Source organism: Lactuca saligna, chromosome 2, assembly GCF_052625555.1.
Source record: "Lactuca saligna cultivar CGN05327 chromosome 2, ASM5262555v1, whole genome shotgun sequence".
NCBI lineage: Eukaryota > Viridiplantae > Streptophyta > Magnoliopsida > Asterales > Asteraceae > Lactuca > Lactuca saligna.
Genome location: NC_136418.1, coordinates 126,902,574 through 126,915,048, shown reverse-complemented (window position 1 = coordinate 126,915,048; position 12,475 = coordinate 126,902,574). Strand labels below are relative to the sequence as shown.

Sequence of the window (12,475 nt, the reverse complement as noted above, 5' to 3'; positions counted from 1 at the left end):
GTGGTGCTCAATACGACAAAGAGGATTCAGCAGGTCCGGAGCAGGCTTTAGACTGCTCCGAGTCGGCATAACTTCAGACTGCTCAGAGTCGGCAGAAAAGTTATGCCGACAAGCACCGATCAGACCTGGAGTTCCAGGTCGGGGATATGGTTCTCCAAAAGGTGTCGCCATGGAAGGGCATTATCCGATTTAGGAAGCAGGGCAAGGTGGGCCCCAGGTACATTGAACCGTTTAGGGTTTTAGCTCGGGTGGGCAAAGTGGCATACAAGATGGATCTGCCAGCCAAACTCAGTCAGATCCACAACACTTTCCATGTCGCCCAGCTGTGGAAGTTCCTGGTGGACAACTCAGCAGTGGTACCCTTAGAGGATATTCAGGTCGATGACAGTCTGAATTACATTGAGCGGCTTGTGGCAATCCTTGACCGGAAGTCGAAGGATCTGAGGAATGAGAAGGTTGAGCTGGTGAAGGTGCAATGGCAGTATCAGAAGGGCTCAGAATGGACATGGGAGCCGGTGGATGAGATGATGGAGCATTACCCAGAGCTTTTCTAGGAACGAGCAGCAGACTTCGAGGACGAAGTCTAAAGTAAGTGGGGGAGAGTTGTAGCACCCGATTCCTGTTATGTATTTTATTCAAGTATATTTCTCATTTTGACCTAGGCCTCGGCGAGTTGGTGACCCAACTCGTTGAGTAGAAGCAGATTGGACACGGGAGTTAAGTGAGCGACTCGACGAGTCGGCGCCCGGACTCGATGATTCCGCACTATCTGGACAAAACCCTAATATAAGGGGTTCGCACCTTATTTAAATGTCTCATTCAGCCGCCTTTCATCCCTATTGATTCCAGAACCCTCCATACCGACCCTAGCTCTGTGTGTGTGTGTGTGTGAAGATCTAAAGGCTTTTGAGTGATCTTGGTGGTTTGTGATCAAAGGAAGGAAGGGAAGGCTTGAGGAAACAAGAAGGGGCCAAAGGAATTCAAGCTTGAGCATCATTCACAGTCCATCTGAGGTATAAGGCTCATACCTTGTCCATTACTAAGTTAGATCTCTTCTTGAAGGAAATTAGGGTTTCTGGGAGTCATTCTTGGAGACCAACCATGATTCCAAGCATGGTTGGAGGCTAAGCATTTAGATCCAGGGGTCATTAAGGGACCCCAAGGCATAAAGTAGTTGTCTTTGAACCCATTGATAGCCCCATGCATATTAAAAGCCCATTTTTGAGCCATTTGAGCTCATTATCCTATGCACACACGTAAAGTTTGTAACTTTCCGTGCTAGATCGATCTTTGGAGCCTAGATCTATCACTTGGACAAGAGTTGTACACTAGAAATAGAGGAATGGTACTTGGACAACAGCGACTCGACGAGTTGTTCTTGGGACTCGGCGAGTCCAAATCAATCTTCCAACTCTTAAAGATGAACTCGACGAGTTGTTTAGACAACTCAGCGAGTCGAGGACAAGACTGGTTCATATGATGAATATGAACTCGGCGAGTTGTTCATACAACTCGACGAGTCAGATGAAGGTTCATTCAGAGTTATTTTAGAAGGAGAGTTCGTCGAGTCGTTGCCAAACTCGACGAGTTGAGTCGTGAAGAAGGCCAAATGAAAGGATAGGGACTCGACGAGTTGGCGGCCCAACTCGGCGAGTCGGGTCAACTGGAAGTTGACTTTGACTTTGACTTTGACTTGATCAGGGGTAAAATAGTCATTTTTCCCTAAGAGTAGATATCAGATTCTTACTAGGTGTTTTGTGGGGATTATAGCCGGAGGATTTCCGGAGTAGCAGCAGATAGAGATTTCCCGCACAGATATCAACAGCTACTCGTACGAGGTAAGTTACCTTCCAGTAGCGGTAGGTCTACGACCACAATGCCGACCCACTAGTAGGAGTTGTATGTTAGATGATTGTCGTTGTGATATTCATCTAGGTTTGCTGCTACCTGTTATGTTTTATGAGCTCGCATGTTATGATGTTATGTGATAGTGGTAGCAGGGAGGTGAAATAGTCCCCTGTTACCAGTCGATAGGACTGAAGGGGTAGTTTAGTACCCAACCATGCTAGCCAGATTATGATATATGTGATATGATATTATGTGGTAGTAGTAGGGGTGAAATAGTCCCCGGTTACCGGTCGACAGGACCAAAAGGGTAGGCCAACACCCATATATGCTAGGCAGTATTCGGTCGACAGGACCGAAAGGGGTAGGCCAATACCCAGATATGTTAGGCAGTATCCGGTCGACAAGACCGAAGGGGAGGCCAGCACCCATATATGTAGGAATTATCCGGTCGACAAGACCGATGGGGTAGGTCGGGCACCCATATATGCCAGACATTATATGGTATGTGGTACGATGGAGGAACTCACTAAGCTTCGTGCTTACAGTTTACAGTTTTGGTTTTAGGTATCTCTTCAGCGAAGGGGAAGGAGTTGGCGCGGTAGCAGCACATCATACACACACACACATTGGTTTTCCGCACTTGAGATATTCTGGGATTGTACTCTAACATGTTACTATTTTATGATTTGGGTTTTCATACATGATATATTGATTTACGAAATGATATGTTTTTACATGAATGTTTTTATAATCAGTTAATTAAAATGAAATTTTTGGACTTGAAATTTGGGACGTTACAAAACCATTTGAAGAAAAATCATTTTAAAATATTGTCCTTAGTTTGAGACTGGATACACACAAGTGTTTCCTCCAATTCCCTCAAACTAAGGATCTGATACCAACTTGTAACATCCATAAAATTCAAGTCAATTTAAAATTTTTTAAATCATTCAAAAACCAATAGTTATTACAAATTTGTTTTTAAAATGGTTTCATGTCTGAGTATCCTAAAATCAAATCATAAAAATATAAGAAGTTGTACGATCATGCCTTCGCCTTCCCGCGGTCATCAGAAGTACCTGAAACATAATCAACAATTGTAAGTCCGAAGCTTAGTGAGTTCCCCCATACCAACGCCATAAAAATATAACCATATCATAACAAACAACATGCATGATGAGCCATCAACATGAATGAACCGCCTCACAGGGCCATTGGTCTATCTGAACCACTCTCCGAGTCATTGACACGTCTGGACAAACTCTTAGGGCCTTCAGCCTATTCGGACCGCTCACCAGGTCTTCGACTTGACTAGTATGCCCTAACCGGGTCTGCAGTCTATTCGGTTCGCCCTGGGTATGTTGGCCAAGAGCACAAAGCATGACCGCCTCTACCTAACCCCCAATCAAACAATCATGTGCACATAAATATCATATGCTAGCATATATAATAGTCAAACCGATCACTAATTATAGCATCATCCTATATACCAGGATACCGACCTAACAGGTCACTAACATAACATCGTATAGGATACTGACCTAACAAGTCACTAACATAACATCATCCTATATACCAGGATACCAATATAACAGGTCACTAACATATCAACATGCAATCAACCTGGATACAAAACCGAAAAGGACCAACATTAGTGCCTTCGACCCTGTTAGTATAGTGAGGACAACTTACCTTACAATATCGATCGAAACAGAACTGTCAAACTCTCGAGACACGACTCCAAACACCAACACTTACAACCACCAATGATCCACTTCCATAAATACCCAATTTACCAAAATACCCTCAAAAGTCAATTGGTCAGCCTTTAGTCAAATTCAGAGTCACTGGTCAAGGTCAACAGTCCATGTTGACCCAAGTCATCGAGTGTAGCTCACCAACTCGTTGAGTTCCTTCAGAACTCAAGAAATCGTAAAAACCCTGGTCGACTCGCCGTGTTTCCAGACAACTTTTCGAGTCCATGCAGTGTTCAGAATGTTGGGAAAACCCTAACAAACTTGTCGAGTTACCTCTCTAACTCACCGAGTTCATGTAGAATCCAGAAGATGGGAAAACCCATCTCAACTCGTCGAGTTGGCTATCCAAGTCATTGAGTTCCTTCAATCCATTTCTCATGCGGATGCTTTTACGTGAAACCAAAGCTCCAAACTACAAATCTAGGCTCCTAGGGTATGGTTTCAACGTAAAGTTGCAAACTTTACGTGCATGAAAGGCTCCATGAAGCTAAAGCACTCATAACTAGTCTTAGAAGAAGGTTTTGGACATGGAGGACGGTCAAAGCTTCATAAATCTTGAGGCTTTACGTCCATAAGGGCCTATAGGAGTCCATATTTGAAACTATGCCCTTATGACAAGCTCAAATCCGAAAGGGACCCCATTTTGTACCAAAATGCAAATATTCTCACATAAGAAGAGATATAACAAACGGAAGGTCAAGGTAAGGACTTTTTACCTTCAAATGCAAGCCAATATGATATAGATACTGGATCTACAAGCTTCCCGTCTTAATCTTCAAGTTTCTTCAACAAATGCACAAAAAACACACTTTAGCCTCTCACACACTTAAGAATAGGGTTTAGATTGATTAGGGTTGCTTCTGGCCATCAAAAGGTGGTAAGGAGGTTGGAGGAAAGGACTTAATGATGGGTTTTACACACAAGAACTTTCCTATGTGCTCATGCAAACCCTAATGCTTGGATTTAGGTTTCTTTATTGTACATGCATTTTATCCAAGACTTACAAACCCTAATATAGCATACATATATTGAAAATATCAAGATATATCAGATCTGGATGTTTACCTCTTGAACAATCTTGGATCTTCTTCTTCTTGGAGCTTAGAGTCACAAGTGTAACTCCTCTAACGACTTACAAACACCACACAAGAAAGAAGGCAATTATGAGAGAGGGAAGAGATGCTAAAATCGGCCCTAGGGTTTCCTTTGGAATCAAGTGGCCGAAAATTGCATGTAAGGGTCTATATTTATACTATAGCCTGCTAGGGTTTCAGTCAAAACCCTAATGGACAGCTTAATCACCAAGCAACCCATGGAACATTCTGGAATAAGGCCTATGGACGAAATTATGATGGACTTTCATCATAATTTCTTTCACCCTTTAATCCATTAGGTTTCCCCTAGCCCAAAAACCAACTATCACACATTGGACAGTTTAAGTCCCTATATTTAATTAATCTCTTTTAGCCACCAAATTAATTCCTAATTAATTTATGACTAATATTAATTAAATAATATGATTTCCCTTGTAATATATTAATCATATAATATATTAATAAATCATAAGATCCACTCTCTCTATCTCTCTCCATAAATTACCCTGTCAAGTTGCTTTGGTGAAGGCAACCCAAAAGGACCATGCACAACCGGGTCAAGGACATACGAAATATAGTTTCGGGCTTAGACACTAATCCAACACTTAAGGTCCTTTAAATAGGGTGAAAACCCTAAAAAGTAGGGTTTCCATGCACAACCTTTACTCGTCGAGTTGAGGTCCTTCAACTCGTCGAGTAGAAGTCATAAATCACGCGGGCTGACTAGGTTCGACATGACGAGTTGGGGCCTCCAATTTGTCGAGTCCCCTCAATAAAATGAATACAAAACTTTTATAAAAATTATACATGGGAGTCAGGATGTTACACCCATCGTCAGTTATAAATAACACTTTGAATAAAAAAACCACAAGTTCAGTGACGCTTACAACTAAACACCGAATGAACACAAATTTGATAGTTTAGTGTATAATTTCGATCTTAACATTTTATTATTATTATTTTTTCATATTTTAGTTTTTTATACATCGTAGATCTGTTAATCATCAATGATCACATACTTTTAATGTGTACATATTTAACATTGACATGCTTAGTTAAACAAGAGAGATGTACCATTAGATTTTATTAAATAAGTAAGGCATGTGAACCAAATCATAGCGAGGGCTTTGGCGAGAAGGGTGACGAGGCCACTTCTCAAGCCTGTAAGGGTTTTGTTAAAAGTCTAATTTCAATGCTAATTGGGTGGTCAAAATGCTATAAACTTCTGCATATTGATGCAAATCTAATTTTTGAGGTTCAATGAATTAATTTCTTATATGTTAGCAACAAATTTTATTTCTTTTACAAAGTTTTCAAATCATGTTTAAATGAAAAGCAAAATAGATATAAAGATAACCATATTTAAAAATAAGACATTTAATATATATCATCTCCTATAAGTGAATATTTTTTTTGTCACATGTTAATTTTTAATAAGTTTTGATACATTTTGTGATATTTTTTAAATAAATAATATCCACATGTTAATTTATGTTTTTTTTTCTTCAAAATTTAATATTAAAAGCCTTGTAATCTTATATTTATATTTGTAAAGTATAAAATGTAATAAATATTATAATAAATTGTAATTAATATGTTTTTATATTCCTTATTTCAAAATTTTATTTAAATAAATACTTATTATTTATATTTTAATATTTTATTTTCTTTAATCAATCCATATAATACATAAAGTTTTACATCTAGTTTGTATATATAAACGTAACATTATAATAATATTATCAAATTTATGATTATTTAGTTTATAAGCTTTCTTTAAATCTTAAAAGATCATTGAATTTATTATTTCTGATTAACGTAATTTTTTTTTTCAAAATTTGCAAATGATAGACTCGATTTAGAAAGAAAAACTTTAGTGATATTTTATAACTCAACGAAATTCAATATACGATCATAAAATTTAAATTAATGTCTAATTTTGACTTTAAGGAATAAAATAAAGATTAGAAGAAATCTATTTTTTTGAGATCCAAATGTTAATGATAATTTTATTTTAATGCCTAATTTTATTTTTCTAATTCCACTTTAACCCTAAAGATAAAAGTAGCAGAGACTGATCGGACGGATAATTAAGAAGCAGCGTGTAGATCGTACGGTTGGCATGATGAAAGGCTGTCAACGCCAGGTCACTCTATCTTTTCTCGTGGTCTGAATGATTCCCCCTCTTTCTCCATATACTCTCTCCCCTACCTCCCCTTTCTTTCCCATTTCCAAAAATTCAAAGCAGGAGCAAACGAGAGCTAAGGGCTAGGGTTCAACTTCCCCGGCGTCCTTCTTCTCCAGATCGGCTTCTGCTTCGTTCGATCTCCCTCGTCTTCATCTTCGATCTGTTTTTCATTCCGGTAATTCTTCAAACCCCGTTTACTTTACTTTGACTCTTGTTTTTCGTAGGTTTCTAGCAGTTGAAATCTAAATCTCGTGAATTCCTTTTCTTTTTTTGATTAATTGGTGTTATTATAGTTGTAATCATTTCAGATTACAGAAAATTCATTGTTTTTACTTGTTACTTCTCACTCCATCTGACTAGATGTCCCGGTTGCTTGATCTGATTCCGATTTCTATAGATCTGTTATCTTTGGTTCATGCTTGACGAAAAGCATGTAGCCTTTGTAATCTGAAGTTACCAGATCTGTAGGTTAATCCATTCCGATTACTGCGATCTGTGGTAGTATCCGCGATTTGCTTTAATCGTGTGCTTAGAACTGTGAAAATCCGGTTGTGATTCGTTTCGTATTTAGTTACTCCGATGTGTTTGGTTGGTGTAGTTTCATTTCGTTTTTACCATTAATTGTTGGGTTTTGAGTAGCGTTTTGACTCAGATCTCAAAACCGTAACTGTTTTCCAGATTTGGTACAATTCAGCCAAAGTCTATTCGGATAGATCTCTTCTGTGCGCAATTGAGAATAATTCATTATCTTTTACTTGTATTAGTTGTATGAACAATGAATCCAAAGATGATCTAATTACCTGTTTGCTTGCAGTCTTATAGAAAATGGCCGATACCGAGGATATTCAGCCCCTTGTTTGCGACAATGGAACTGGAATGGTGAAGGTTAGTATCATTTTCTACTTTTTACCTTATTTCCTTTCTAATTTAATCACCCTTTTCCCTTTCCCTTTTCATCTTCATTTCCAATTAATCTGATTTATTAATCAAATCCACAGGCTGGATTTGCTGGTGACGATGCACCAAGGGCAGTTTTTCCAAGTATTGTTGGTAGACCACGACATACAGGTGTCATGGTTGGCATGGGACAAAAGGATGCTTATGTAGGAGATGAAGCACAATCCAAAAGAGGTATCCTTACTCTTAAGTACCCAATCGAACACGGAATTGTCAGCAACTGGGATGACATGGAAAAGATCTGGCATCACACTTTCTACAATGAGCTTCGTGTCGCCCCTGAAGAACACCCTGTTCTTCTCACTGAAGCCCCTCTTAACCCTAAAGCCAACAGAGAAAAAATGACTCAAATCATGTTCGAAACATTCAATGTCCCTGCTATGTATGTTGCAATTCAAGCCGTTCTTTCTCTCTATGCCAGTGGTCGAACAACTGGTTAGTCTTTTATCAGTTCATCTTTCTTTATATGATTATTTATATCTTTAATTGTGAACTAATAATGGCTTGTTTGAAACAGGTATTGTGTTGGATTCTGGAGATGGTGTGTCACATACAGTTCCAATCTATGAAGGGTATGCACTTCCTCATGCTATCCTCCGTTTGGATCTTGCTGGACGTGACCTTACAGATTCTCTAATGAAGATCTTGACTGAGAGAGGTTACATGTTCACCACAACTGCTGAACGTGAAATTGTGCGTGACATGAAGGAGAAGCTTGCATATGTTGCTCTTGACTATGAACAAGAGCTTGAAACTGCTAAAAGCAGCTCTTCTGTTGAAAAGAACTATGAGTTGCCAGATGGACAAGTGATCACGATTGGAGCTGAAAGATTCCGTTGCCCTGAGGTTCTATTCCAGCCTTCTTTGATTGGAATGGAAGCTGCTGGTATTCATGAGACTACTTATAACTCCATCATGAAGTGTGATGTGGATATCAGGAAGGATCTTTATGGAAACATTGTGTTGTCTGGTGGGTCCACTATGTTCCCTGGTATTGCTGACAGGATGAGCAAAGAAATCACTGCTCTTGCTCCCAGCAGCATGAAGATTAAGGTTGTTGCTCCTCCTGAGAGAAAATACAGTGTCTGGATTGGAGGCTCCATTCTTGCTTCACTCAGCACCTTCCAACAGGTAAACAAAATTAAATCAAAAACTAACATTTTTTTTTTTTAAATCTTATTGTTTGATTTTACAATTTGTATTTTGTGTTTGATTCAGATGTGGATTTCGAAGGGTGAATATGACGAGTCTGGCCCATCCATTGTTCACAGGAAGTGCTTCTAAGTATTTGATTTTGTTGCGTTTCTGAAGGTGGAGCTTTTATTTTATTTGTTTTAGTTGGTTTTTGGGTTTTTTTTTTTTTTTTTTTTTCTATTGGCCTTTTTTCGTGTTATGTTTCTATGTGAACTTTTAAAAGACTGGCAGAAAGTGGGATTTGGGGAAGCTGGGTATGGGACTGGGGATGAAGGGCGTTTTCGTCTTTTAATCTTGTGGAGCTTTTGGTGTTGGTGCCAGGGATGGATGGATGTTTGTAGTTGAAGAGTGGTTGTGATATATGTTATTATGAATTGTTTTGTTGGCAATAACTGTGTCAATATCTACTACTGTACCAAAATTTGTGTTAGAGTCAGTTTGTGGTCACATTTTATTATATCATCTATTATAAGGATTCTATTTATTGCTGTGCTTTACCAGGCTTCTTAAAGTCATAAATTCAGGTTCATGCTTTGCCTTTATATTTTAATGTAGTGGAATTGCAATATGGAGAAATCAGATGTTATATGTCACAAATTTTAAGTCGACAAATCTCACTATGTTGGTTAGCTTTTCTCGATAGTTGATTTGTGTGCATATAAAAATATCGTGAAATGAGTACAACTATATCTATATTTTAACCAATTTTTAACCATGGATATCATGCAAATGAAAGACAACAAAGAGGGTGAGCTACTTGGGATCAACTTGTTTAAAGTTTGCCTCAAGCTCGATTTTAAACTAGCTTGAGTTTAATACTAGGCTTGTTTGTCGAATGAGCTTAACCTCAAGCTTGTGTTAATAATTTTGATTAGGCTTATGAGCCCAAATATATTATAAAAATATACTTTTTTTAATATTAAAACACCATTCTATGAAATTAGGGTATACCAAGCCCGAGCTTGTATAAAATTTAATGTGCCGATCTTGAGCTCCATACTGTAAGACTTGAAACGTTCCGAACTCAAGCTCAAGTCCAAGCCCCAAAAAATTTAAACGAGCCAAGCTCAAGTTGACTTGGCTCGGCTCGTTTGCAGCCGGACAAAAATCTACAAGGAAAACTTTTACCATTAGAAAGAACGTCATAATGTTCAAGACTTCCCTATTATAACATGACATGTTTTTAACAAAAATAATTTACAAAAAATTACCAAATTTATATCTAGAATATAATGTAACGACCCAAATCTTAGGCTTTTAAAAGGTGACCAACATGCATTAAATGTCATATTTTTAGACTAGAGCTAAAGCCCTATCGGGGACTAACATTTATAAGAAGATGAGACTATATTGGAATTTGACATCACAAACTAAGTTTCGAAAGTACAGTTTGAAATGACAGAGTGTATAATTTTTCTATCTTTTGTGGGTTAAGGTTATGAGAAACCGATCTCCTGGACAACAAATTCCTATAGCACATCTCCAACAAAATCTCAAACAAAAACCAGTTGTTTGAGATGAGTTCATCCAGATGTATCCATTAAGAAATTTTTTCCAACCTCCCTGTTTACTATTACAACCTTGAAAAGGCGAATCTCGGAAAAATTACTCGTATAAAGATAGAAAGATTTCAGTTCCTATTTGTTGTCATCGGTGGATTGTAAGACTCATTTTTAATACAATACAAGTTTGCAGTCGCAGTCCGAATTTTATTAATTGTTGTTATTGATGTTCTAATAATTTGTAGATTCAAACATTTTTAAATTATTTATGGCTTGATCTTAATAGATCATGTCGCCCTAAAGGGAACTACTTATGAACCATGATATTAGAGGTTACCATGGATGAAAAACACAAAATATTGCACCTAGCCTATAGAGTATGTAAAAAAATAGAGTGGGAGTATCGTGGTCGTGATTTTTAATGAAGCTAGAGGAATGCAGTGACGAGGTTTGGATATTAGCCTTCATATCCGATATGACTAATTTGACTTAAAGTCATTAGATATATCTTCCTAAATGTATATCTGGTTTTGTTGTCGAAATTTGGTCATGAATTTACGAGTAAGGATCGGAAAAAACCGAGCAATAAAAAGTTTATTTCGGGCGACATGTTAGGCGTATAGAAGTCTGATTTTGAAGATAATTTAGGTAGCTACGTTGAGTAATTCCGAGTCAATGTGAATGGATTGACGATAGCCCGATACTAATAAAGATAAATGTGCAATGATGCTTCCTAAGAATACACTATAAAATAAAGGAGAATTCACAACGTAGCCATTTTTTCTGATTACCTATCAAAAAATAGCAAAATATTAGTAATTGTTCAAAAATAACCCACGAAACCGTAGGTAATTAGAGTGGGCTAATGTTTCGCCAAATCGTCTAGGTTTCGGGTTATATATATATATATATATATATATATATATATATATATATATATATATATATATATATATATATATATATATATATATATATATATAAATAATAAAAGAGAATTAATAATGTAGCAATTTTCTCTGATTACCTATAAAAAAATAGCAAAAAATTAGTAATTGTCCAAAAATAACCCACGAAATCATAGGTAATTAGAGTGAGCTAATGTTTCGTCAAATCGTCTAGGTTTCGGGTTATACACACACACACACACACACACTAGCCGTTTGCCCGCGCAAAGCGGCGGCGACGAATAGTTTCTTTCAAGCAATTAGTTCCATTCGGAGACATGTTATAGTTCTAAGAACACTTGCACCATTATCGATCGGTTTCACAAAAATAAAAAGTGCAATGCCAAAACCAAAAAATATTGTGGTGGTGGATTCCATGGAGGAAAAGGAGATGAAGATTTGAATTAGTCGCCAGTCAACTGTATTTTATGCAAAAAATTAGGGAACTCCAATTTGAATGAGCTTTTAAATTTCAAATGATTTGTCGAAAAGAAGTATTTCAGATTTCGAATGCACCAGATACCAGAGAAGAGATATTTTAGGAGTACAAGTTGGGTCAAAATTGATGAAAATACTAATTCAATCCCTAAAAATAAGGAAATACTAATTTAAATGTGTTTTTAATACTTGTATCCCTAGCATTATCATTTGTAAGATATATATTGTAATATTATTATATTAATAGTTGGTTACTTTAAGCTTAAAATCTTGAAAGTCTTAAAAAATATTATTATTATATTGATTCTATTTATAGAAATAGTAAGATTTCTTTTTATAAGGTAGTATAGATATATATAATAAAAGAAAATTAATAATGTAGCCATTTTCTATGATTACCTATCAAAAAATAGCAAAAATTAGTAATTGTCCAAAAATAGCCCACGAAACTGTAGGTAATTAGAGTGGGTTAATGTTTCGTCAAATCGTCTACGTTTCGGGTTATATATATATATATATATATATATATATATATATATATATATATATA

General features: G+C 36.9%; 1 protein-coding gene across 1 annotated transcript; it reads left to right on the top strand.

The window, feature by feature from the left end:
- The first annotated feature begins 6,903 nt into the window (after positions 1–6,903).
- LOC145031538 (actin-7-like) lies at positions 6,904–9,522 on the top strand. The gene is made up of 5 exons (XM_078980115.1): positions 6,904–7,062; positions 7,702–7,772; positions 7,886–8,279; positions 8,362–8,975; positions 9,063–9,522. The coding sequence occupies exons 2-5, from the start codon at positions 7,713–7,715 to the stop codon at positions 9,126–9,128; spliced, it is 1,134 nt and encodes a 377-aa protein (XP_078836241.1). The 5' UTR covers positions 6,904–7,062; positions 7,702–7,712; the 3' UTR covers positions 9,129–9,522.
- The last annotated feature ends 2,953 nt before the right edge of the window (positions 9,523–12,475 follow it).